We start from the raw sequence: 27,366 nt of genomic DNA, 5'->3' as shown, positions 1-27,366 counted from the left end.
ATCTGCTTTATTTACCAAGCGTATGCTCATAGCAATCATCAGAAGCATTTCCGTTGGGCACTTTAGTGGAAGACTTATGTCAGATTAAAAGCTCAGCTTTCCTATGAGCTGCTCTTTGGCAGGGGCTTGCCTTGAAATTCAACCATAGCTGAATCCTCTGCTTTTCAAAGGAGGGGGCACTGTTCACTTAAAAAGTCCAATCTTGCACAGATTCAACCCCCCACCCTACCCACTAGGGTGGTGGAGGTGAACCATGCAACTCCCATTCTTTTCCATTGCACTCCCCAGAAGGATGTGCCAAGGTTCTGCCTGCTCTACCTAAAGGCTTTCCAAAATTTCAAATAGTTTTTGCCGTCTCACAGGCATATTGCATACAGCAGTCACAAGCCAGAGCGCCCCATTCAAACCAACATGCACTTACCACACAACCCATATATTCAGAAACAGCTCAAATGGCCTGCAGCCAATTGGAAGCAGTGCCATGGTTTTTGAATGGTTTCGGGAGTCAAACGGACTCCCGGAACAGATTAAGTTCAAGAACCAAGGTACGACTGTGTAAGATTGAAGCTTTTTGTTCAGTGTACAGACACAGAAGATGAAATGCAAAAAAAGGACCATAGCTCAGTAAAGGGTGCACACACTTCACAGGAAGATGAGTCAAGGTTCAATCCCCCGGTCTCAGTACTAGTCTGAAAGACCTCTGCTCAAAACCTTGGATCCAGAACCAGACCAAGAATCATATCAGGCAGCTCCTTACATCCATAAGGATGTTATAAAGGTAAATGGACCCCTGACCGTTAGGTCCAGTCGCGGACAACTCGGGGTTGCGGTGCTCATCTCGCTTTACTGGCCGAGGGAGCCGGCGTACAGCTTCCGGGTCATGTGGCCAGCATGACAAAGCCGCTTCTGGCAAACCAGAGCAGCACACGGAAATGCCGTTTACCTTCCCGACGGAGTGGTACCTATTTATGTACTTGCACTTCGTGCTTTCGAACTCCTAGGTTGGCAGGAACAGGGACCGAGCAACGGGAGCCCGCCCCATTGCGGGGATTCGAACTGCCGACCTTCTGATCGGCAAGCCCTAGGCTCTGTGGTTTAACCCAGTGCGTCACCCGCGTCCCTTAAGGATGTCATAGTCTTGGTGAATACTGAATCCCAAATTTTGTGTCTGGAAATTCAAGATCTAGACTGCTGAAAGTTGACAGACAAGCTAAACATGAAAATCAGCGCTCACTAACATGTGCCTGAAATATATATCTATTTTTGGGTTATCACAGAATTCAATGTGAGCTGGTGAGCATATGATCCCAATTACACTGCGCCAAAATTCCAGGTGTGCATACACAAACATCCATGGTGGTGGTGGTGTGGAGTTAAAGGAGATAAAAGCAGATCAAAAACAGCTGTGGAAAAGAGCCAAATGTTAAAAAAGATGACAGCTGTATGAGTGGTTATGTTCCCAAATGCATTTTGAGAACCTCAGTCTCTTCATCGAGGAATCCTTGGAAGACTGCTTGGATTGAGGTGCCTTCTCTTGCAGCTCATCGGCAGTCTAAGAAGCACATGTGCAAGTGCTCTGATAAATGTCTCTCCCTTGCACCCACACCCAGAAAGTATTGGGAACATACCCACTGGTGCCTCCGTCTCCCTTCTGCTGTGTTTGAGGAACTTAAAAACACAATCATGTTATTTCCTTCCCGGCACAACTTCTTCCACTTTGGTTTTCTTCCAGCGGGGGCTACTTCCAGCACTGGGAGAAAAGAGGCTGGGGAGAGGCAGCTTCGGGGGAAGGCACAGAACTCCTCTTCCCAGCTTCTCACACTGCACTTTCAACCCCACCTTCCACTTTGCAGGGATTTTCAGCAGCAACCAAATTCTGCTATATGAGTCTGTTGCCAACACTTCCCATTTAAGAGGCTGACCTGCGGATCCAGAAACTGTACACTGAATCTTGACTCCACCATTAACAAATCAGCAAGTCACAATTGGTCAGGGCTCACCATCTAATTGCAATATGGGGATAATATCAGCCTACCTTATAGGCCTGTTGTAAAGCTCACTATAATATAGTCTACATGATGCACCTGAAACACTCAAAAGCACTATATTAAAGCTAAATATTAGTAGTAGACGTATTGATATTAGAGGATGCCCAACCATTTCCCCATGCAAGTCAGAAGCTAAACACACAGTTACACAGACAGATAAACACATGCATAAGTGGTTGCCTGCCTGAGGCTGTTGGATGAGGAATTTCATTTTTAGGAACCGATTCAGTTGTCGGTCTTATTTAACATCCGTAGCACACAGAGCTCATGGCTATACTTTGAAAATAATTCAGGATTTACACACAGGAGAAAACAGAAGTATGTGGATCGCGCATTGGCCAGATGGCTATAGGGGCAACCTATGTATCTTACAGAAGGCAGCCCAAGCACCACCATCCACAGAACACCAGCTGTATGCAGGAGTGACAACTTGACCCACATTTTGCAGGGGGGACTGGTCAGCAGGAAGAAATTTAAGATGGCCACAGAGAGACATCTTACCAGAAATCTCAACCAGGTGCAAAATCAGATTCTTCAGGTCACTTGGCAGGACCATACAGTGTATTGAGTTTCCACAAGGTGAGAGAACTCGGCCCAAGGCAGCCTGCTCAACTAGCTTGCATAGACATAGCCGGAATACAGCAGTCGGAAGCAACGTCCAGGCTGAAATCACTGAAATGTCTGGGAAAATCCGGACATATGGCAACCCATGTTGGAAGTCTACATTTTGCTTTGCTTTTCCCCCCTCCTTTTTTTGAGATTCTTTGTGCCCGGATTTTCACTTTTTGAAATATGGCAACCCTATATAAGATAGCAATCAAGTATGAGCAGGCTGTAGGAACCCTCACTTCAACAGCTACCAACCCACAATCTGACCTATTGGAAAGTTCTTTGCTTCCTTTTAGTAAAGGTAAAGGGACCCCTGACCATTAGGTCCAGTCGTGGACGACTTTGGGGTTGCGGCGCTCATCTCGCGTTACTGGCCGAGGGAGCCGGCGTACAGCTTCCGGGTCACGTGGCCAGCATGACAAAGCCGCTTCTGGCGAACCAGAGCAGCGCACAGAAACGCCATTTAACTTCCCACCGGAGGGGTACCTATTTATCTGCTTGCACTTTGACGTGCTTTCGAACTGCTAGGTTGACAGGAGCAGGGACCGGACAATGGGAGCTCAGCCCGTCGCAGGGGTTCAAACTGCCGACCTTCCAATCAGCAAGCCCTAGGCTCAGTGGTTTAGACCACAGCGCCACCCGCATCCTTTGCTTCCTTTTCAAAAGGAGTAAATTATGATTCACACACAGCTGTTTATTCAGACCTAACACACACCAGGGCATCATCCCATGCACAGATCAGCTCTCAGCAGGCACAGTTTTGTGGGTATCTGAAGAAGTGTGCATATACATGAAACCTTATACCAAGAGTAAACTTAGTTGGTCTCTAAGATGCTACTGGATATTTTATTTTATTTTTTAATATTTTGTGGGTTAAGTTGTGCATGTGGCAGTGGGACAACATGAGTGATTGCCCACAGGCTGGTGAACAAGCAAATGACCACACAACTATATTATTTTACATAATGTTTATCTCTACCCTTTAGCCCCCATCTCCAACCCCGCTGAAAGGCTTCCATATTCAGGCTCAGGATACTGAACAAAAGCACACTACCAAACTGCCCTCAACTCTTTTGAACTCACATCTTCTCTCTTAGAGCAAAGCCCAACCAAGTAGACGCAAAAACACCACATATGCAAATCCCATTAAGTGAATATTTAAATCCATGGAGTCTGGGCCAAACTATTCAGGCCCAAGGTTTATTCCCACAGAACATCCCTGCGTTACAGGAAGGAAATCACTGTCCAACATGGCTGAGTCATGTCTATGTCTATATTCATCATGAAAGAAAACTTCCTGACCAATGCAGAAGTAAATAGAAGCAACTGCAAGAAAGTTTAGAGAACTGTGGCATCATCTACACAAAGAAGAGTTCTGGAAATCCCAGAGCTGGGAGGCTAGTATAATAATGGGCTCTCTTTGAAGTCTCCCACCCAACATTCCCAAAACCTCCTGCTTTGAAAAAGTCTCCGCTGGGGGCAGAGGGAAAAGAATTCTTCCTCTCTCAAGCTTTTCCTATCATCGCTAATGTCACTTGCTTCCAAATAAATTAGGTGAGAGAGGGGGGGAAATCAAGTGTGGCTGACACCACTTAATTTCTAGAGGGAGAGAGAACTATCAAGGCTCGTAACTGCTTGGAACTTGCCTCATGTGACCTGGAAGCTCTCTCTCTCTCCTTTTAAAGAGTCTGGGTTTCGCTGTGTTCCCCAGGTAAGGCTGCAGCAGCTATTCACAGGCACGGTCCCACTACTGATCGGCACGGGAGTTTTGACCTGCTCCGTCTTCGGCCTGGGACGGTTCACCCCTCCTTGGGCAACCTGGCATGCCTCGGCTCCCCGGGGCTCGCCATATTGATGCCGAACTTAGTGCAGACACCCACAGCAGCCCCGAAATCCTGAGCTCAAGCGATCCGCCAGACTCAGCCTCCAGGAGTAGCTGGATTACAGGCACGCGCCACCGCGCCCGGCTACCTGGAAGCTCTTATGTCAGATGTGTGGCATGCTGCTGTTTAGTGGTACTCTGCCTGCTTGCAATTTCACATTTCAGAGCACCAAAAAGGGGAAAGGATGGAAAAGGACGGATGGACAAGCACAAAGATTTAAGGTAGAGGTGAGCAACCCATGGCCTTCCAAAAGTTGCTGGGCACCAACTCCTGCCCCAGCTAGCATGGCCAAGGGTGGGGGAGGACGGGAGTTGATGTCCAGCAACTGCAGCGGGGACACAAGTGCCCACCCCAGATCTAAGGCAAGGGAGAATGTGAAAGCTGGGCGAACAGCCCTTGCTTCAGCACAGCTGAACTGTAGAGAATATACCGGTGGCTTTATCTCTTCTCTCAGGGCATGGCTTGCTCTCCAAGAGTACAGCGTCAGACTCAGAGGCTTCCTATCAGGAACAGCTTTGTTGGACAGCTCCACCAAAGCCAAAAGGACCAAGGTGAGCACACTGCAAGGACACTGTCAGGGAACTGTCCCAGATGCAGCGCAAGGTGGTGGAAGGGCTCTCCGGATGCTACAGGGAGCCCCAGTCCCACCTTGCCAGCAGCACCTCCTCTGGTAGCGAAAAGAGCGGCGAGACATCCAGCGAGGAGGGGCAGAGTTCACAGGGGAAAGGGAGTAGAGGCTCTGGGGATGCAAGAAAGACCCAACACTCCCCCAGTCCCGAGGGCGATACATGGGGAACGCAATTACCGTCGCCCCACAGACGTCGTGGGGTGAAAAGAAAGGGGGGAAGGCGGGGTTTTCGTATACCGAAACTCTTTTGTTGGGGTCAGAACCAGAAGGGGCCATTCCCAGATTCTGACACCGCTTGATACAGACATGAACTTTTAAGCTCTGCACTGTACATAGTCTGCACAATAAAATCTTTAAAGGAAACAGCGGAGTCCTGGCTGCTTACTCATGAGCAACTAACTGAGAACCTTACAGACACCAATCCCGACATGGAAAAACCACACCACAAATACAAAAATCACAGAGGAGGAATCACATCAGGAAACTTACAAAGTAAGGCTTTGACATTAGCAAGCTCTCACTGTTAGGAGGGTGTGTGTGGTGGGTGTGAGAAACTTCTCTCAGTGCCCAGATAAAGAAGGTTCCCCGGCACTATTTTCAAAGGACACCTTGCTAGCAAGGAACTCAAAATGTGGTCTTTAAACTTTCGTCAAGCCTTCAGTTCTTGCTGATTATGAAATTTTTTAATCTATCTTGTCCACACCTCCGTAGCTCTGAAAAACACCTGGAAACAAGGGCTCATAAACAAGGGCTCAAGAAATTGGTAACCATGATGCAGACTCTCATGTAGTATCCTGGGGCCCACATGGCAAGTTACAGCTTTTTCCTCTAGAAGCTAGTTCTTAGTTCTCATAACCAGAAGAAAAATAATGAGCCAATTCTGCTAAAAACTGAGGCCTGGCCTTGCAGGTGAATTTCACAGAGTTAATAGATTGCCCTAACATTATACTAGTCCATCAACTAGTCCATCAACTGGTCAATCAACTGAAGATCTTTTGCAAAGTTTTACTTCTTGGTCACCTGGAAGAAATTCTAACTCATCATAGGTGACCAGGTAGGCGGCTATTTAGAAGCCTAGCTGACCATGCATCCAACCAAGTTCCTAAAAAAGAAAAAACCAATAACCCCATATATACTGTACTGCAAAATGAAATAACTATTGAAAAGTCAGGGTAATTTCAAAAGCAGTTGCAACGAAATCTGCCTCTGCTAGCTGGGAGTGCATAAAAACTCTTAAGAGACATTAGAGAAAGGCTGCAAGAGTTTCTCAGGAAAGTTATTTACCCAGCGTTACTGGGCCACTCCCTATGGATACTGACCTGTACCCTAGAGAAGAACCATTCCACTCCTCCAACTGTCCTTTTTCCAATTGTGAACACCAAACAAAAACGGACCGCCACAAACACAATTGGGCTAGAACACAGGTTATGCAAAGCATGCCAATCAATTACAGGAGTCCTTCTGCTTCAGCCAGGAAGCCTGTGTTTGAAACTTCCCGCAGTTTAGTAAGATCATTTGAGCCCCCTTTGCGTGTGATAACAGTCCCCAGGCTGCCCAAATGTGCAGTGTTCATACTCAAAAGCAAACCAGAGATGCATGCCATCCCACCTCCTGCATTTTTGGCAACACAAACCATACCGGCCAGAGTTCCCATTGGAGACGAAGTACTGATCTCCACAAATGCCTCCTTCTACAAACTATAGACACTCAGCTCTACTGCATGGCTGGAAGTTTTATTGCTTTATACCACCACCATTCAAAACAAGTGGCACCAAAGACAGCAGCGAGGGAGAAGCTTTTGCCTGCAGACCTAACCAGGCCCACCCGTTCTCTCCTTTTGGCTGCACCCACCTACCGGTACTTGATTCCTAATACCACACTTGGTGCTAGGTGTAACCAGTGCTCCTGTTGTTTTTTAAAAGGTGCTGGCTCTTACCATGAAGTTGTTACAGTAAGTGCCACACTTTTAACATTTGGGGGGAAAGGTGCTGGTACTGCATACCCTTGAGTACTGCCAGCAAAAAAGGACTGGGTGTACAACCTTCTCCTGGGCCCTCCGGATTTTCACATAGCCAGCAAAAATAAAGTACCGGTACCTGTTTACGTGACGCCGACACAAAAGCTTTGTTCGTATACCATGTAAAAGAATGAATTTTCCCTCTTTCCTCTCCTCAGACCCATGCTGCCTGTAGCATTAGCATCTCACTTTGAAAACGACTGATCTGCTTGAATGATTCTATGACTTGAAGAGAGAGACTGTGCATGGTCTATTGTTGCCCAAGAAAAATCTTTTAATAAAAACGTGTTATATATATATATATATATATGGTGCTAGGTGGGAGGCAGATAAAGATGTGCCGGCGACAAAGTGCATAGCACTTTGCAAACACTGGCAGTCAGCTGATGGTCATGCAAGATGTTGTAGGCATGCTCTCTGCATTTCTGTCTCTCATAGGTATAAGATGGTAAAGAAACAGGGGGCAGGGAGAGAAGTGGCCATAGCTAATATGTCAAGCCTAGGCACACTTACTCAGAAGTCCATTCCTGTGAGTTTGATGGGGCTTACTCCTAAGTAATCATACCTAAAACTGCAGCCCAAGACAGCTGTCATTTGAAACTACAAATTGCTGGGTAAACTAATTACCACCTCTCAGATCAGGCTGAGTTAGGCCCATTGGCTCAAGCGCTCTGGAAGCCCTTTCCTGCAATGCACCCATTCCTGCTCTTGGCGCACTATGATCTGGATTATGTGGGTTAATCCCGCAGAGGCTCCCATCTATAGAATCTTGCAATGGAGGGGGATAGGGCCGGAGCCGCAGCTTCTGGCTCTTTCCAGCTCTCTAGTTCTTCTCCTATATGGAAGCCTTGCAAACTTGCCAAGCTTCAGGGCCCGCTGGCGCCAAGCCACAAACAGACACGTCAATGTGCTTCTGGAGCTTACCGCAGACCTCTTTCCAGCAGACTAAAACTGAGGGTCATCTGTAACAGAGGGAAAGTCCCCATCTCACATTGCCCATAAAGAGTGCATAAGGAGGAAGGCTTTGCTGCAGACACAATACCATTCCCAAACACCCCCGAAGACACAAAACTGTCTACTGGCGCTCTCCCCATGCCAGAAACACCTTAAATCACATCAAAGTATATTCCACTGACTCGCTGAACACCCCCAACAGGCATGGCACATTCATCCCAATACTTGCACACACTTACAAGGGAACATTTACACACCCCGCTCCCCACCCCAGCCCCATAAATCCTGCAAGTGCATATCCCGTGCCTAGAGGTGCAAGCACACCACCCCATCTATGGGTATTGTTCTCCACCAGCTAGGCGTACCATACACAGGGCTGCAGAACTGGCTGGGACCCCGGCGGTCATCTAGTCCAACCCCCTCCAACGCAGGAATCTGCCCACACCGTAGTTACAACTCTTGACGCTCCGTCCGAATATCACGTCCCCATGGATGCATTGCTTTCCCCATCCCCGCGCTAAAACCGCCTATATAATATTTAGCCATTACCGTATTTCCCCGTCTGGCGCGCCCCCCGCAATCTCTCTACCGTAATTACCCTCCTTCCCCGCCCCTCGCCCCCCGCCAGGGCGCCGCCAAGCCAGGCCGGATACAGCTTGAACCCCCTCAGGATTTCCTTGGCCCGCTCCTCCTCCTGGCCCGACATGGTCCCGCTCCTCGCGGCTGGGCTGGGCGCCCCCCGGCCCGGCCTTGAGCTCCCGCTCTCGCTCCCTCACGGATCTGGGCGGGGGAGTCGGAAGGAGGCGAGAGCGCGCCGGCCCGGACCCCGCTAAGCCCGCCGCTAAGCCCAGACAGACCGACCGAACAACCAACCCGCTTTGGTCCCGGCTGGCCCGGCCCAGCCAGCCAATCGCCGCCCGCCGGCTCCCGTCCCCCTCGCGCGCGCGCGCGACTGGCAACTCCGGCGACCAATCCGCGGGCTTAGCGGCGGTGGTGCCCCCGCCTCCCTCGCCGCTGGTCGCTAAGGCAGGGACGCCTGACTGACTGACTGCCCCCCTGGCGGCGGGGGAAGACGGGTGTCGCCGCAGGACAATCTTAGGCGGAAGGCGGGCTCGCCGTCCATCCCGCGGGGATAGCGGCTGCCTCTGGGTGAAGAGCGCCCCCTGGCGGCCGGACCCGCGTCTCTGAAGACGCGGGTCGCGCTAGACACGCGGGGATCCTTCACACGTTACGCGCTCATCGCCTGACGCACGCGTGTGTGGCTTTACGGTAGTTGTGAGAGATTGTGGATCCAAGCCTGTGTGGGTCTCTTTTCTTTCAAACCAGGGGTTCTCACACTTTTTCCCCTGGGCCACGCTTTTCAGAATAAAAATTTACACCCGCCACAATATAAGCAATACATTGGAAAACAAAAAGGGACAGCCAGGCTGTCCTTGATTTATATTTTAACATAGAACACAACTGCTTTTTAATATGATCATGAGAAACCCAGAAAGTACAAAACAATGCAGCTACATAATAACATGAATCATTACCAAAATATAATTATGAACAAGTTTTCTCCAGCACTTTGTTTGAATGGTGATTCTGGATCACAACTAAGATTGTCCTCAATATCACAGCTTGATGCTCTCTTGCTCTCATTTTGGAAAAACAATAGGCCTATATACATATTTTGCAAATAAATAATTTTTTGACTATACTACTCTTAAATGTTTAGATGCTTCTTTGATTGCCCTTTAATCTTTCCCACCACACTTGCCACACCAGGCTGGTGCACCAAACCCTTTGAGAACCACTGGGAATAAACATTCAGGGAATCGCCACCGTTTCATAAGCTAGCTTTTGATGAAATATCAAGCTGTATGCCAAACTCCCCCTTTTTACCAATATAAACAGGTATAATAATACGTCACATTTATATAACGTGGTGAGGCACTTTCCAAAATATTGTGATGGAATCTTTACAACAACCCTGTACAGTAGGCTGCTAGTATTGTCCCCATATTGCAGATGTGAGTGGCTTGCCAAAGGAAACCTTATTGTGGGTTGCGGGGTCAGCTATATTGGCCAATGACAGCAAAAAGAGCAGAGTCCTGGAACAGGCTGGCAAATTTACGTTTTATATATAGCAGAGGCTTCAGTGGACTAAAGCTCCCTTCCTTAGACGTGAGTTCAGAGTGAGACTCTCAGACAAAGCAGCAGAATGTCAACCAACAAATTGAGAAGTTCAATAAGATTCCTTTGGGGCGGAATGCAGAAGTGCTTTCTTACCTTATTTGTGTTAATCCAAGCCATCTTGGTAACCCTGAGCAAAATGATCACCACAGATTGTTGCCGTACAGCTGGGTTCTGATGAAACCATCGCAGGCTGTGCTTTTTGCTTCTCATAAGCCTTGAGGTCTAATCTTACAGTTTTCTCCTCTACACCCAAGAATCTGTCTACTTGGGTTTCTCTCAGTTTTTTCATTTTTCCAATCTTAAGTTTCAGCTCTTCGCATTTCCACAACACTACCAAAATTTTTAAAGCCCTGATTCTACGATTCTATGAAAATTCATTGGTGAATTTCTCCTAATATACATGAAACCACAGAACTGTAGAGTTGGAACGGACCCTGAGGTTCATTTAGTCCAACTCCTTGCAATGCAGGAATCTCAGCTAATGCATCCATTAAAGATGACCATCTTAAAAACCTCCAGGAAGGCGGTGAGAGGTGATACCATAGCCCCCTTCAAATATATGAAGGGTTGTCACTTTGAAGATGGAGCAAGCTTTTTTTCCTGCTCCTCTGGAGGGGAGGACCAGAACCACTGGATTCAAATTGTAGGAAAGCATATTCCAACAAAACATTAGGAATAGGTTTCTGATGGTAAGAGCTGTTTGACAGTGGAACAGATTCCCTTGGTAGGGGACGGACTCTCCTTCACTGGAGGTTGTAAGAGGTTGGATAGCCACCTGTCATGGATTTCTTTCCAGTAGCACCTTAGAGACCAACTGAGTTTGTTCTTGGTATGAGCTTTCGTGTGCATGCACACGAAAGCTCATACCAAGAACAAACTCAGTTGGTCTCTAAGGTGCTACTGGAAAGAATTTTCTATTTTGTTTCGACTATGGCAGACCAGCACGGCTACCCACCTGTAACTGTGTCATGGATTTGTTAGCTGTGACTCCTGCACGGCAGGATGTTGGACTTCCAACCCTACAATTCTATGATGTTTGGTCATCTTTCGTATCTTAAAAAACAACACCACCCTTTCTATTTTTGAGTGTGGTGCATGCAGCGTTTTTATACTGTCAAGCCATACCTCCCACCCCGTTGGATTTGTTCTTTCACAGAATTATAGGATTGTACATTCAACGCTAGGGACGCGGGTGGCGCTATGGGTTAAACCACAGAGCCTAGGGCTTGCCAATCAGTAGGTCGGCAGTACGAATCCCCGCGACGGGGTGAGCTCCTGTTCCTCGGTCCCTGCTCCTGGCAACCTAGCAGTTCGAAAGCACATCAAAAAGTGCAAGTAGATAAATAGGTACCGCTGAGTCCGGCGGGAAGATAAACAGTGTTTCCATGCGCTGCTCTGGTTCGCCAGAAGCGGCTTAGTCATGCTGGCCCCATGACCCGGAAGCTGTACACCGGCTCCCTCGGCCAATAAAGCGAGATGAACACCGCAACCCCAGAGTCGTCCACGACTGGACCTAATGGTCAGGGGTCCCTTTACCTTTACCTTTACATTCAATGCTGGGATGCAGGGGGCACTGTAGGTTAAACCACAGAGCCTAGGGCTTGCCAATCAGAAGTTCAGCGGTTCGAATCTCCGCGACGAGGTGAGCTCCCGTTGCTCAGTCCCTGCTCCTGCCAACCTAGCAGTTCAAAAGCACACCAGTGCAAGTAGATAAATAGGTACTACTCCGGCGGGAAGGTTAACGGCGTTTCCGTGCACTGCTCTGGTTCGCCAGAAGCAGCTTAGTCATGCTGGCCACATGACCCGGAAGCTGTCTGCAGACAAACGCTGGGACCCTCGGCCAGTAAAGCGAGATGAGCGCCGCAACCCCAGAGTCGGCTGCAACTGGACCTAATGGTCAGGGGTCCTTTTACCTTTATCTTTACATTCAACGCTTGTACTTTATGTTTTTTTAAATGATAATATACATGTTTTTTAACAAAAAAAGGGAATGGCAGAATTCAAATTGAAGGATATTGAGCTTTAGCCCTTCAAGCAAGGCATAATTCCATTTCTCACATAGAAAACAGGCTTGTTGGTCCCCTGATGTTTTTACCCATTTACCCTGTTAGCAGGTCATTAAAAGCAGACAGTCTTCAAGAGCTGAGGGAGCTGTAGGAAAGCAGAGATACTTCAATTTCATCTCTGAGACGATCAATGCTTGTTTTTGTCTTGCAACTGCTGGTCGATGAGCATCCATCTTTTTACTGAGCGAGGTTACCTTAGGAGCCCTGGAACTTCTCAGAGGGTGCTTATCTGGAGGATAGGACAGAAGCTGTTCTCTGAAATTAAAGGGATCAAGGCAGGGCAGGGCCCAGGCCAAGACACTTTGCTGCCCAAGTTAAAAGGACAAGGTAGTCCCCTCTCTCCTGCCTAATCCAAAAGCTTAATCTTCCTTCCTGCTGGGATACTGTCCTGCACCACCAGACCCCCCTGTTGGCTCTGCAATCAATCTTCCCTGAACATAGGATAGGAGCCGCCCTTAAGAGTTTGATACTGCTCTTTTTGGTTGCTGCACAACAACAACAACAACAACAACAACAACAACAACAACAACAACAACAACAACAACAAAATTTAAATGCTGCACATTTGACTGGGTTACCCCAGCCACTCTGGGCGGCTCCCAACAAAAAATAGTCAAAACTTCCCTAAACAGGGCTGCCTTCAGGTGTCTTTTTAAAATCACACAGCTGTTTATCTCCTTGACATCTGCTGGGAGGCTGTGCCACAGGGCGGGTGCCACTACTGAGAAGGCCCTCTGCCTGGTTCCCTGTAACCTCACCTCTCACTCTGAGGGCATACCCTCCAATATTTCTCTGATGGAAATAGGAATGTCCTATTCCATAATAAATATTTTTACTATTTATACCCTACCCATCTAACTGGGTTGCCCCAGCCACTCTGGGTGGTTTCCAACATATATAAAAATATAATAAAATATTAAACGATTTAAAAAATACAGGGCTGCCTTCAGATGGCTCGGGGATCAGATAATTCCAGTTCTCCAACATTTCACTGATGAAAATAGGGACATCCTCCCATAATTTCCAATATTTCTCTGACGAAAATAGGGATGCCTTAAACAAGGGGTTGGCCAGGCCTACCAGCCATGGGCCAGATCACTCCGACAGAGATTGTCCGTGGGCCAGACCAGCGCAGCACAATGCCGAAAATTGCGCCTGCGCATGTCTGCGGTGCCGGAAATCGCTTCTGCGTATGCCCAGACACCAAAAAACGTGCCTGCGCAGAAGCGATATTGGGTGTCTGGGCATGCGGACACGGGATTTCCGGTATCTGCACATGCGCAGACGTGATTTTCAGCGCCGCTTGGTGAGTCCCCGCGCTACGCTGCATCGGTTTAACGCAGCACAGGGGCGGGATTTGGCGAGTGGGCAGCTTGGTTTGGGGGTGGCCAGCATTCAGCCCACGGGCTGCATGTTTCCGACCCCTGTGCTAAGCAAAGCAGGACATTCTGGGATCAAATCAGAAACTGGGACAGCTTCTGTAAATCTGGGACTGTCACTTGAAAATAGGGACAATTGGAGTGTCTGTGAGGGAACCACCAGAAGGCCCTTGGAGCTGGACGTCAGTGTCCGGGCTGAATGGTGGTGGTTGAGACTATCCTCTAGGTCTACTGGGCCTTTGAGGCCGTTTAGGGCTTTAAAAGTCAGCACCAACACTTTGAATTGTGCTCAGAAACGTGCTGGGAGCCGGTGTAGGTCTCCACCACTGAATCTCAGTGGAATCTCCTTTGTTTGTTCTGTGCAAAGTCTCCTGAGATTGCTAGCTGTTTTCCCGCTCTTTTTGCACCATTTTTGCAGTTCTCCAGCTCTTTTGGGGCTGTTTTGTAGTTTAAATTGATTTATTTCCCGGTGCTTCACCTACGGTATACGCGGTTGTACGTGAGTCAAAGTGGGGGAAACGCCTGTACATCATTGCTATACTGTACAGTGGTACCTCTGGTTAAGAACTTAATTCGTTCTGGAGGTCCGTTCTTAACCTGAAACTGTTCTTAACCTGAGGTACCACTTTAGCTAATGGGGCCTCCCGCTGTCGCTGCGCCACCAGAGCACGATTTCTGTTCTCATCCTGAAGTAAAGTTCTTAACCCGAGGTACAACTTCCATGTTAGTAGAGTCTGTAAACTGAAGCGTGTATAACCTGAAGCGTTTGTAACCCAAAGTACCACTGTAATCCAAATTTCTAAGGAACCATTGCAACAAGTGGAAGCGGGTCCCCTCCCCCACATTACATTGAAACCAACATTGTAGCTTCTTTCTGGACCTTCCCACTGCTAGCTGTGTCCTGCCCTCTGCTTTTTAAGGCTGGCAACATTGTGGACATCACCAGACCGTGATTTGAGCCACGGGGGTTAGGGGGGGAGAATGGGATGCTGCCCGTCTTTGAATATCAAGAAATTTGGTGCTGCTGCTAACCTGGTAACTCAAGGTTTTCTTCTAACAACAACCATACCCTAAAAACCACGCTTCTAAATCCACTGGCGTGAATGGGCTTAGGCCTCACGCTCTGCAGAGGACGGGGCTCCCAAGAGCATTTGCACAGCAAGATTCGCTGCATGCCTTTACTTGGAAGTTAACTATTGGCTTCAGCGAGCCCTCCTTCCACAGGACTGCGCCTTAACCCACTTCATTTGGAAATAAACCCCACGAAATTCAACAGGACTCATGGTTAGGGATGGCGCTGCTAGGCCGCAACCCTATACCTATCTACCCGGTGAAAAAGCCCCACTGAACGTAGAGCGTCCCTTATTTTTTGCTTCCGTTGGGTTTATCTGTGCTATTTTACATGTGCTTTTATTGTGTGCAAAAGCCTTTAAAAAGTAAAACGGGGAGGGTTCCTGTTGTTTTTTTAAAGCAAACATTTATATCATTGCATGTTGTTTCAGATTTCTGCAAACTGCTCTGGCACCTGTTTTTTTTATGAGGGTTGGTGGCAGCACGATAAATATAACAATTAATATTATTATTATTATTAAAACCACATTATTATTACTTATTGAAATAGAGTCTTAAGATGTGCAAACTCCGACCAGAGTGTTGAGGGAGGAGGGCCGGGTGGGGATGGCTGTGCTAGTAATACGTATAATAGTAATGAATATTATGGAAGCAGCCCAGAGGGGCTGGGTATAGTTATAATTATATACATATTTGGATGCCTCCCTTCACCTGTAGATCTCAGGGTGGTTCACAGCATAAAAATACAATATATCTATATCTATGTATAGTGGTGTGGCGGGGGGGAGGTTTATTGTTTCGTGCGCTTGTTCTGTATTTTCGTGTTCTGTATTAATAATAATAATAATAATAATAATAATAATAATAATAATAATAATAATAATAATAATAATAATAATAATAATAATAATAATAATAATAATGGCGGCGCTGAGTCTCCCCAGGCGGAACCTTGGTTCGCGGGGAGGCAGTTCCCCGCCGGAGCGGAGGCCGCGGCGCACGCGCGCGACGCTCTTGCCGGTCCCTCTCCGCCTCCTTCTATTCCTCCTCCGCCGCCGCTGCCGCTGTCATGGCGGCCTGAGGTGCGGCACGGGCGGAGGAAGCGAGCGAGGCGGGGGGAAGGGAGCGCGCCGGGCTGCTAGGTAGGGGCTGCGGCAGGGGAGGCGGCCCCGTGGCCAGGGCGGCGGCGGCGATGGTGGGGCTGGTCGTGGGGAGGAGGGTGGCCCCCGCTGGGTCGTTGGGGATGGGGGGCGGGTTTCCCCCTCGGCAGAGGTGATGGCGGCCTCCCTCACCGGGCGGGGGGCTGTGAGGAGAGGGAGCCCCCCCCCCAAGCACACCGGCCCTCCTCCCGTCATTCGTTGCCGGAAAACGCCCTGCAGCGCCCGGTCCCGTTAAGCGCATAGCAATAACGCCTTTCTTTCTCCCATTTTCCCTCCTGTGTGTGTGACCTATAATATATATGCAGTGGGAGGGGGCGTATGCAGAATTATTGCTATTGTTATTTATTGTGCATTTCATAATATATATATGCAGTGGGAGGGAACGTATGCATTGTTGTTGTTTATTAAGTGTGTATTTCGCCTTTCATCCAAAGATCTCAGGGTGGTTCACAGCAGAAAAATACAGAATAAAACCACAAAATACAGTACATGATAAAAACAAAGTGTGTGTGTGTTACACATATGTAATGAACACACATATTTATAATATGTACAGTGGGACCTCGGTTTTCGAACGCCTCTGTAGTCAAACGCTTCAGAACTTGAACGCGAAAACCCAGAAGTAAATGCCTCAGTTTTGAGGCTCCTGCTTTCAGTTTTCAAACGTTTCGGAACTTGAATGGACTTCCGGAGCGGATTATGTTAGAAAACCGAGTACCATTGTATGCTCCAAAAAGGGAATTTTCACCTCTTCCCCTGAGGGCGGACAGATATATTTGTTCGTTCGATTTAATGAAATCCATATACTTTTGATTGTAAAAAAAAACAAAGCATATGAAAGAAAGATGGAACAGTAAAATTGAGGGCAAAGTTCACAGCCGTACTTTAAAAGTTGAAATGCAGAAACAGGATTTGGAAGCAATTCTGAAATCATTTATGTCGATGACAATTCTGATGTTGTTTCTACGGCTCTCTGGACTTAAGAGATATATTTTCCAAGGGTTCACCCACTCTCCTACTGGAATAATGTAGTCTGTGTCCTTCAATAACCAATGCTCTTCAGCTACTGTTTCCCAGTCTTCTGCAGGCGTGTACGCAGTTGTGGTTGGAGTTGAGGTGCTGCTGCTTTTTGCATTAGTAAACTTCTCACTTACCTTTTTTTGAGCAAGAAGCAAAGCTGAGACACATTTGCCACCTTGGCCACACTCATATTGTTTCTTAGCAGTGCTTGAGTAGTGATTTATCCCCTTTTTCTCTTTGAAAGGTAAAAGCGTCTAGAATGGCAGGAGAACAGAAACCCTCCTGTAATCTCCTTGAGCAGTTTATTTTATTAGCCAAAGGCACCAGTGGATCAGCTCTGACTGCCCTCATCAGCCAAGTGCTCGAGGCCCCTGGGGTTTATGTCTTTGGTGAGCTGCTGGAATTAACAAATGTGCAAGAGGTGAGTGTGACAGATTTCCTGGAGACTCTGGTGAGTGTCAAACCATAAATTATGCAGCTGGCTTGCTTAACTAATTTGTTTTAAATCACCATCTCTGGTTTGTAAGTCATGACAAGCCAAGTTTTTTGCCTGGCCAAAGTACTTTGTTCGTGTATTGGCTTATACTTGATCCTGCAACAGCCTGCAAAGTCGACACAGTCTGTGTGCCAGAAGATTCTGTGAAACAATGAATATGGAATCTATTTTATTTAGGGCGGTCTTCAGTAGCACAGTATCAGATGCTTTGGACTACACCATTCATCAGTTCGAGCCAGAATGGCCAATGGTCAGGGATGATGAGAGTTTCCGTCCAAACCTCTAGAGGGCACCCACTTTGGTGAACGCTGCTTTAGCAGTACCATTTTCCACATGTAAGGTTGAACCTGGAAAACAGGAGGCTTCATTGCTGAATCAACTGGCCTTGACCAGTGCTGTCTCCTTGATTTAAGCAAGCTTGCAATAGTGTAATATGATAACCCTTGGAATAATCTTAATACTTGACTAGCCATGGGATCAATAGCACTCTAATTGGTCTCTTCCTTTCTTTTTTCTGCATATGCAGCTTGCCGAAGGTCCCAACGCTGCTTATTTCCAGCTGCTGAATCTCTTTGCCTATGGAACATACCCGGACTATGTAGGTAAGAGGCAGCTGCAATTCTAGAACACATTTTAACACTACTGTATTGTGTCTTCGTTGGCTTTTGGCATCTCCAGTTTCTTCCTTGGCCAAGTTCATGGAAGATCTCAAAATCTTCCAGATCTGTCTGCCTTAGTTCCTTCAGACAAAATTTCTGTCCTTTTCAGATGGAGCTCATCTCTAAAACCGTTGATTGGTTTTATTTCTATCCCTATTTGTAACCCACTTTGGGATTCATTTGAATGAAAAGCAGTGTAGAAATATAGCATGGGTTAACAAACAATTTCTCCCCCTTTTTTCTCCTGTTATCATGAAGTTCTGTTCCCATTGCCTCCCATCTCATCTCATTCCCCTGACTGCTGGCGATTAGATCATCAGTTGCTTGACTTTGCACTCCTTACTCTGCACTGCAGATCTTTTAATTGTCCAAGAGCAGAGCAGGAGCTGCGCTTCAGGTTTTCCTGTTCAGTTTCTGTCACAATTCCTTCCTCTCGCTTCACGTCCATTTCTGCTCCCCTTTCTATCTGCTTTCTGCTCTTCCCCCGTGATTTCTTCTGAGCCCTGCACCTTCCCTTCCTCCTAATTTTACCCTTCCTTCCAGTTTCACTGTTGTCTCTGAAGTATTTCATTGTACAGCATGTAACATTTCAGGCACTTTATAAATAGTATTGCTCTGCACTAAAGACGTAGCAACATGTGAAGCTGGATTAATGCATCATGCTATGGGTTCAGCAAGTCCTCAGAGGTCCTTCTAAGCCTTGTTGCCTGAGATCTTTCTAACTGGATGTGCCAGGAATTGAACCTCAGATCTTCTGCATGCAGAGCATGTTGGGAATCTGAGGTGAGATACCCATGTAGCAGAAGTTGCCCCAGTTCCAGTCACCACATGGAAGCAGTTTAAGATCCAAAAAGTTGCAGAATATAAGGCTTCAGTAACACAGTTCTGAATGTTGATATATACGTACAGCTTGTTGGCTTTTGACTTCGGCAGATATATGCATACAAATACAAAGTATTTCTGTTGCTCCAGCAATTCAAGACATAGCACAGACTCACTTCTCAAGGCTCACTGACTGTCTAATGAGCCATTACCATAACAACTGACTTGGTTGACCTTGCACCTGTTATCTCATACCTGGGGTGATTTCTGCCCTTGAAAGAATTTAACCCATTCCTCCGTGTCCAGTTCCTCTATCAGAGCTTGGGTGGCTCCAAATGTTTCATAGGAAGTTACTTTATCAGTCCAGCTGAACTGATTTGCTGTGACTTGCACTGGTTCCCAGTGCCAGGCTGCTTCTCTATCCAAAAGTCTTCCAGCTCCCCCGTTTTGCAGATTTCAAGGACATTCTAAGAATAATGAGATTTGAAACTTTCCTGTTACCAAATCTGCCTTGTCAATAAGTTGTGCCTAAACTTGATTCTCATCCAAAATTTACCACCTGAGTCTTCTAAAGCTGCCATGCATTCTGCATGAAATCTTTTAAAGGGATAATCTTTGCAAAACACACAACCCTTGCATAGTTCTCACATGCTCAAACTTGCTTATGGCAATTGGATCTGTGAGGGTGGGTATCCTACTCATGGTATTTTGTAATTAAAACACTGGTATACTGTGAATGGTGATCCAAAATGGATTTATTGCTGAAGCACAATGGAGGGAATAGAAACTGTTCAGAAACCTTGTGTGATATCAGTGCAAAATCCATGGATTCTGGCAAGCAATTCATACCCAATGTCATACTGCTTGTTCCGCCCCTTTGTTTTTTGTTTTTTTTAAATGAAGAGAAATGTGTGGATGCTGGAAACAAAGTTCTGCCTTTTGCAGGTTTTCACTTGCTTGCAACTTAAGGAGAGTTACAGCCACATTGCTCTGGTTTTCTCTTTTTGGTTATAGATATATGAACTCAGTGAAGTGACAGTCCATGTCAGCCTTTCTCAACTTGATCCCCTTTAGATGTTTTAGACTCCATTGGCCATTCTGGTTTGAGTTGATGGGAGTTATAATTCAAAACATTTAGGAAGGTTATCAGGTTGGGAAATGTGGACTCTGCTTTTCAGAGGTGTGCATTCTGATAACTGCCCCATGCTTCTCCATTTGCCAGTGCCTACAGGGAAGTAGGAGCATTCTCCTGTGCAGCAGAGAATGTGGCTCAGAATTGTTCTAGATTGCGTGAATGAAGTCAACAAGGTTGAGTAATTCAATTGAAGCACATAACCTGAAATTTTTCTTTAATTCAATTTCTTGGACAGCAAACAAGACTAACCTGCCAGAGTTAACAGGGGCCCAGAAGAACAAGTTAAAGCACTTAACTATTGTCAGCTTAGCTTCCAGAATGAAGGTAAAGTATTGGCCCTAAAACCAGCCAATTTGAAGGCAAACCTCCATATATGTGTGTGTGTTCGCACACACACAGAGCATGTAAATGTGTGTCTGCACATGCATGCATGCATATATGGATTTTTGGGAAATTCTGACATCTCCTGTTGATCTTGAGAGCCAAAGGGTGTAGAATAGACTTATGGGACATGAATCCCTGGTGCTTTCAGGCAGCTTTTTAGCAATGGGGAAGTAGAGAGAGCAGCTGCTGAAATGAAACATTTATGCCTTAATCACTTCAGCTTCCTTTGATCAGTTATCAGATGGCTTGATCGTTTATCCTTTGCCATCTCTCCCAAATCGTAACTCCCTGGTGTAACTCATGGACGGCTAGGTATCTGCGTCAACTTTAGTTCTCCCTGAAAAATAGGAATAATAGTAGCCCTGTATCCCTGCTCCTGCCCACCTAGCAGTTCGAAAGCATGTCAAAGTGCAAGTAGATAAATAGGTACCGCTCCGGTGGGAAGGTAAACGGCGTTTCCGTGCGCTGCTCTGGTTCACCAGAAGCGGCTTAGTCATGCTGGCCACATGACCCAGAAGCTGTACCCTGGCTCCCTTGGCCAATAAAGTGAGATGAGCGCCACAACCCCAAAGTCAGACATGACTGGACCTAATGGTCAGGGGTCCCTTTAACTTTACCTTTATCCCATTAGGTATTTCTGGGGGAAAGCAAGAACTGGAGCAGTTTTTCCATTGACTTTGGCAGATAGGTTACAACAAGTAACAGGCTAAGCCTAGCTGTAGTGCCACAAGTACTTTTATTAGAGCGCACCCTTCCAACTCTACATTTCTATGATTCTAAGTGTGAAGTTGGCAGATACCCTATAAAAACAGTGAGCAGCGCCCCAGACTGCACCTGTAAACAAAAGCATGTTTTAGTCTCGGCTCCAGGGTTTTCCTGCTGGTCTCTGCCCCCGAATGGCAGCTTCTCACCTGGGCTCCCTTCTCTCCCCCAGTGTATTCCTTACTCGGTGTTACTGAATGACCTGGAGATGCGGAACCTGCGGGAGCTGGAAGACCTGATCATCGAAGCCGTTTACACCGACATCATCCAGGGGAAGCTGGACCAGCGCAACCAGATGCTGGAAGTGGACTTCTGCATTGGCAGGGACATCCAGAGGAAGGACATCAGCAACATCATCAAAACACTCCACGAATGGTAAGCTGCCCCCGACAGGGTTTCCCAACTTTCCCACTCTTCGGTTTAGGCAGAGAGAGCCCCACCTCCTGCCATCTCTCTGACATTGACTGCGCAAGTATTGTGTTTACAGGTGTGATGGGTGCGAAGCAGTTCTCTTAGGAATTGAGCAGCAGGTGCTTAGAGCCAACCAGTACAAAGAGAACCACAACCGAACCCAGCAGCAGGTAGAGACAGAGGTAGGTAATGGGCCCCCGTTAATTTCTCCATTCTCTAGGGCAAGCAGCAGCCCTCGTTTCCAAACATGCTGGAGTAAATGCAAGAACGTTGAGACTTTTCCTCTGCAACCTTCACTCATTCCTGTTGAATCTTCTCCTATTGGTCTAACCAGCCTGGAGGATGTCCGTATTTTAGCTTTGCGGGAACTGATGCTCAAAATCAATCCTGAAGTTTATCAGTTCTTCTCAGGATGGTTCCTGTGAGTCTTCTGGCCTCTAGAGGGCAGCATGCTACTGCCTAAAGAGGAACAATTCGTAATCACTCCTCTTAGGTTCTTCCTCTCAAAACTTTCTCAGCACTTTATTTTTCACATTATTTGGTCATTCAGTCCATCTACCGCCTGATAAACTTAGCTCAGTGCAGATCCTGGGAGCTCGCGACCAGAGCTCGCAAACGGGGGCATTTGCAAGGGCATTTAGCGATTTAGAGGGGGAGTTTAAAGGGGAGGTCAAGAGTTCTGTCTCTTGGTGTGCATAGGACCAGAGACAAGGAGAGTGAGGGAGCTGCTGCAGTGACCTGTAACACCTGTGTCATGTTTGTCATTCTGCTGGAGAACAAGCAACAGCACCCTTGTAGCAAGTGCAAGCTAGTTGTCTTGCTGGAAGAGAAGGTGTAGCAACTTGAGGCCTGCCTAGCCACACCTCAAGCAACAGGACAACATGCAGAGTTACTTGATAGTTGACTGAGATTGAGCACCAAGATAGATGGGGTGCCCCCAGGGTAGAGAAAGATTGCCCATTGCAAGAGTCTAACCCAGGCATCCCCAAACTTGGCTCTCCAGATGTTTTGGGGCTACAACTCCCATCATCTCTAGCTAACAGGACCAGTGGTCAGGGATGATGGGAATTGTAGTCCCAAAACATCTGGAGAGCCGAGTTTGGGGATGCCTGGCCTAACCCCTGGAGGAATGCGACACACCGAAGTAGGACAGTCACCAACCACACTTTGGCATTAGTGTTACAAAATCGCTTCCATGCTCTCACCTTGGACACCAATTCTGGGACAGAGGAGCTAGGACAGCAGTTGCCAACCTCAGAAGACACTCAGAAGGTGGCTGTGAAAGGTACAGTGCACAGAATGATTATTGCCACCCCCAGAGGAGAAAGACAGGAGGAGATGGATTTGACAAATTCCTGCATTGCATCGCTGACAATTTCATTCCTTCTTCCTCTAACCTCTGCTCAGTGTCCCACCGCCAATGCCCTGGCTCTGAGCCTTCCTCCTCTGGGGTTCCCCGGCTGTCCAGCCACTCCCTGACACCAGGGTAGATGGCTGATTGGTTCAGCCCGGTCTGAGGCCGCTTCCGACGTTCCTTTGAGCTCCCTGCTCCTCCCCGTTGGTCTCTGGCTTGCCGTGCCCCTCCTGCACCTCGTCTTGGGAAAGAAAACTTCCACCCTCCACTAGCGCTTCAGAGGAACCGGGATGCCCCGCTGTTTCGTGCTTGCAAAGAAACCTCCTCTCTGCCTCTCTCCTTCCCTGCAGGTCACAAACATAAAGAAGACGCTGAAAGCCACAGCCTCCTCCTCAGCCCAGGAGATGGAGCAGCAACTGGCGGAACGGGAGTGCCCCCCGCACGCAGAGCAGAGGCCACCCACCAAGAAGATGTCCAAGGTCAAAGGGCTGGTCTCCAGCCGCCACTGATGCCTGCACGGCAGCAGCAGCAGCAGGGCGTTCCAGGGCCCCTGAGCCACTCTTGCTCCTCTTTCCAGCAGCAGCTTGTGGGCCGATCTGGGTTCTTTCGGGGGCGGGCGCCCAGGTGGGTCCATATTTGAACCAGCAAGGGACACTGCCAAGCTCGCAGTCACTCAGGGCAGCCCTTCAGCACCGTAGCTGCTTCTTTTTTCACCTTTTTATTTTTGAGGAACACAAGGGCACCATTTGCTCTCTGATTTGGGGGACAGGAGGCAGAAGCAGGGCGCAGTTCCCGTGGGGCTCCTGCAGTCAGCCGCAGCCTCCTCCCCAGGTTGCCCTGCGCCACATTCCTCGGCAGCAGAGGTCCCCGGGCAGTGAGATTCGCCTTCAGGCCGGGAGAGGTGGCATGAGGGAAGGAGGGGTTTCTTCACTTAACCCCCAGCTCTGCCACATACCAAAGGTGATGCCGTGTCCCTGGCCCGGGCACTGGTTCTCGTTGCTACCTTCTTACTTCCCCTGCTCCTTTACAACGGTGTTTTATCTTAGGGTGCAACTCTCTACCTCATGCTGCAGGGGGGTCGGTCTGTGTTTACTTGCCATCTGCTCTGCTGACCTCCTCAGCCCAGGTAAAAACCCCTTCCCTCTCCTGCCGGCTTTTTAAAGTCCTCGAGCTCTGAAGGGGAGGAAGTTGGGGCAGGAAGAGTGGAGCTCGAGGGGGGGAAAGCTGCTTTTTCCAGCCTCTGCCTCCTCGGCTTTCTGACCATCCTCGCAAGGGACGGGGTCATTGCCGAAGTCGTGCGCTCTCAGTGTGTGTTCCACGGTCATAGTTCCCCTCCTCCCGAAGCCTTCTGAAGTTTGTTGCGTTAGAGTCTCCCTGGGCGAAAGCGAGCGCTGGGAATAGAGGTTCTCCTCCTGTTCTCCCAGCCCCGGGGACACTCAGGCAGAGGCAGCAGCAAGCAGGAGGGGTCACCCCTGCCGGCCTCTGCCGGACTTAACAGAACTTGAACTGCTTTCTGGTTGTATTTGAACCCCGTGGACCCAACCTCCTTCTCTCCCCCCCCCCCCACGCCCCCATTTTTGTACATTTGTTGGGAGGCTTGAGAATTTACAGCCTTTTGTATTTTATTTGATATTTGTTACAAACTTAATTGAAAGTGACTTTGTCAGAAGGATTGTTTTCTTTTCTATTAAAAAAAAAAGTCAGCGTTGAAATTCATATCCTGGCTGGAGGCTCAGTGTTTTGCCATTAAGTTGATTTTAGACTTCAGAGAGCTCTGGCGGGTAGAGCAAGGCACTCAAGGGGGGGGCGGGGGACGATACAAATCTATGGCACAACCACATGTGTACACTTCTGGTCACCTCCCCTCAAAAAAGGACATTGTAGAGTTGGAAAAGGTTCAGAAAAGAGCACGTGATCAAGGGGATGGAGCGACTCCAAGATTCCCAACGAGCAGAGTCGGATACATAGCTCCAAGCTCATGTGACACAGCTGTACCATCCTTTTGGGATCCAAAAGAGGTCAAACTGCAGTTGCAGTATATTTAGGGCCAGGGCAGGCTGGGGTGGTTGTGGTCGTGCAGGCAACCACCAGAGAGGAGCAGGGCCCCTGGGTGGCAGTAGCAGCAAGCAGGGGGGCGGGAACACCTCACTGGGGTTCACACAGTGCAGTTTGCATACAATCACACGTTTGTAAAGATTAATTGATTGTTAAAAATGACATCCCACCTGCTGCACATCCTATGGGGAGGCAGAACACTGGCTGGCTGTGCTCATGAAAGAACCGCCTTCAAGTTCTCTAAAGCAATACAGAGAAATGGATCCAGGTGGGCTTTGAGATCCGTGAGCCTCAGGCTTCCTGAGCTGGAGCTGGGGATTTCGACAGCGGAGACGGCAGGGGTGATGCGTTAAGTGCCTTGGGTAGAAATCTGGGCTCCACAGATGATAATGAGCTCCACCACCGGCGCTTTCCATGTGGTGTTGGCCTCTCTCGGTGCCAGCAGCTTACCCTGCTGTGAAACCACCTGATCCCAGTGCCTTATGGGGGGTTCGCTAGCTAAATTGCAAGGGGGGTAGGAAAGGAGAGGTCACGTTTTCCACGTGATGTTGAAAGGCACGTGCAAGTGGCCTCCTTCCTTCAGTACCTGGGCCCATCAGCAGCGAAGAAAACCTGAGAGCTCGGTTGGTTAGAGTATGGTGCTGGTAACACCAGGCTTGCAGGTTCAATCCCTCTAAGGGTCATCTGCGTATTCCTGCATTATTTGCAGGGGGTTGGACTGGGTGATTCCTGGGGTCCCTTCCAGCTCTCTGCTTCTATACAGTCTTTCCTGCCTACCTTAGCCACTAAGGAATCCAATGGTGCAATAATCCAATAAATTGTTGTTCAGTCGTTCAGTCGTGTCCGACTCTTCGTGACCCCATGGACCAGAGCACGCCAGGCACGCCTATCCTTCACTGAATCCAATAAATACTCCCTCCTAAATATGAAATACCTGGTTTAGCTTTGATACCATCCCACCCATACTATGGCAGCGGCGGGGGGGGGGGGACTTGTGGCCCACCAGAGGATGCTGGGGACAATTAGAGTTGGGAGTCCAACAACATTTGAAGGGACACCGGGGTTCTCCGTTCTTGTGCCTCATGACCAGGAAGCAAACGGCCTTCCAAATCTCTCCACCTGGTCCTCTGAGCTGTCTAGGCTGCACCTCTCCCTGGCCTGTCGTCACCCCACCCAGTATTTTTGCCTGGTTGGAAGATGCCTAGAGCCGTGTCAATGTGTCTCGCTTGTCCAGACGGAGGAAACAGAGGAACCAGCCTCCTGCCCAAAGGAAAGTTGACATTTGTTGCTCCACAGGTAGAGCCTTCCTTGCCACTGAGCCTTCTGACGCGTGAGAGGGAAATCTATACCTGTTGAACACCTGCCTTTTGCACACCCCTCAAAACTGGGACAGGAAAGCTATGGTCCTTCAGGTGTGGGCTGCACTACGGCTCCCATCATCCCTGTCAGCCGGTCATGCTGGCTGCAGCTGATGGGAATTGGCAGTCCCACATCATCTGGAGAGCCACAGGCTCCCAATCTCTGTAAGCCACACTGTGCATCCTCTAGTAAACCAGGGTGTCTGGATCTGTGAGACGAGCGGGCAGCAATTTGGTCTCCGGCGGGCACCTGCTGCGCATCATTCTGTGCAGGCAGCCAGGCACGGCGTCAGACATCCTGGTGAAGGCAGGATCGAGGTCTCTGAGCTGCAGCCAGGCGGCTGCCATTAACTGGCTTCCTGCTCTGCCACGCTGCTGCCAGTGGCCTAATTGGCGCCTTGCGACAGAGCCCAGCTGTGCTAAGGAGCCAGACGCCCTCTGGTTCGTTGCCCCTTCTCCGGTTTCAGCCTCACGGCCCAGCACATTCACAGAGGGACATGCCAGCATCTCCTGGCAGCTTGTCTTCTGCCCTCCTCCCCCAGTCCAGCCAGATCACATTGGCAGAGCTGGATCACCTATTGCAGAGCCCAGTGCTGGAAACAGGTGAGATTCTTCCAGCAGGTGAAAAGTGTCTGGCAGCTCGGGCAAAGCAGGAGGGAGCTTATGCACCTTTTAACTTTCCTGCAAGCAAGGCATGCAGAAATTCCCTCTTTTACACAGCTATTACATATGCAGGAGCCCTTGTCCTCTCTGTTCATCTAGGTGCCCAAGATAATTTATATGCCACCTTTGCTCAAGTCGCAGGGCAGTTTGCAGCAGGCAAAAATATTTTAAAGGCTCCTTTGAAAAGGCTTAACAAATTGCTGACAGTAGCAACCGGGTCTCTCCTCCCAATTCCTGCTGGGAAAAAAGAT

The 27,366-nt window shown here is 48.4% G+C and overlaps 2 protein-coding genes across 2 annotated transcripts in view; one reads left to right on the top strand and one right to left on the bottom strand.

Moving 5' to 3' along the window:
• Positions 1 to 8,986, bottom strand: part of PDE6D (phosphodiesterase 6D) — a 36,957-nt gene extending 27,971 nt beyond the window's left edge. Inside the window, exon 1 of the mRNA XM_033150867.1 lies at positions 8,793 to 8,986. Coding sequence (XP_033006758.1) covers positions 8,793 to 8,845 — 53 coding nt within the window. The 5' untranslated portion in view covers positions 8,846 to 8,986. The remainder of the gene's footprint in view (positions 1 to 8,792) is intronic.
• Positions 8,987 to 15,860: 6,874 nt separating this feature from the next.
• COPS7B (COP9 signalosome subunit 7B) lies at positions 15,861 to 24,755 on the top strand. Its single transcript, XM_033150866.1, has 7 exons — positions 15,861 to 15,978; positions 17,261 to 17,437; positions 18,039 to 18,114; positions 20,364 to 20,452; positions 21,447 to 21,649; positions 21,762 to 21,867; positions 23,390 to 24,755. The coding sequence occupies exons 2-7, from the start codon at positions 17,276 to 17,278 to the stop codon at positions 23,546 to 23,548; spliced, it is 795 nt and encodes a 264-aa protein (XP_033006757.1). The 5' UTR covers positions 15,861 to 15,978; positions 17,261 to 17,275; the 3' UTR covers positions 23,549 to 24,755.
• The last annotated feature ends 2,611 nt before the right edge of the window (positions 24,756 to 27,366 follow it).

The sequence above is a fragment of the Lacerta agilis genome, chromosome 5 (assembly GCF_009819535.1).
Source record: "Lacerta agilis isolate rLacAgi1 chromosome 5, rLacAgi1.pri, whole genome shotgun sequence".
In the NCBI taxonomy this organism is placed as follows: domain Eukaryota; kingdom Metazoa; phylum Chordata; class Lepidosauria; order Squamata; family Lacertidae; genus Lacerta; species Lacerta agilis.
This window is presented reverse-complemented; position numbering and strand designations above follow the sequence as displayed.

Bases quoted from the DNA above. Each gene is read 5' to 3' on its own strand.
- COPS7B (XM_033150866.1), top strand. From the start codon at position 17,276: ATGGCAGGAGAACAGAAACCCTCCTGTAATCTCCTTGAGCAGTTTATT. The intron at 17,438-18,038 runs GTGAGTGTGACA...CTGCATATGCAG, and splicing joins AATTAACAAATGTGCAAGAG to CTTGCCGAAGGTCCCAACGC. The intron at 21,650-21,761 runs GTAAGCTGCCCC...TTGTGTTTACAG, and splicing joins ATCAAAACACTCCACGAATG to GTGTGATGGGTGCGAAGCAG.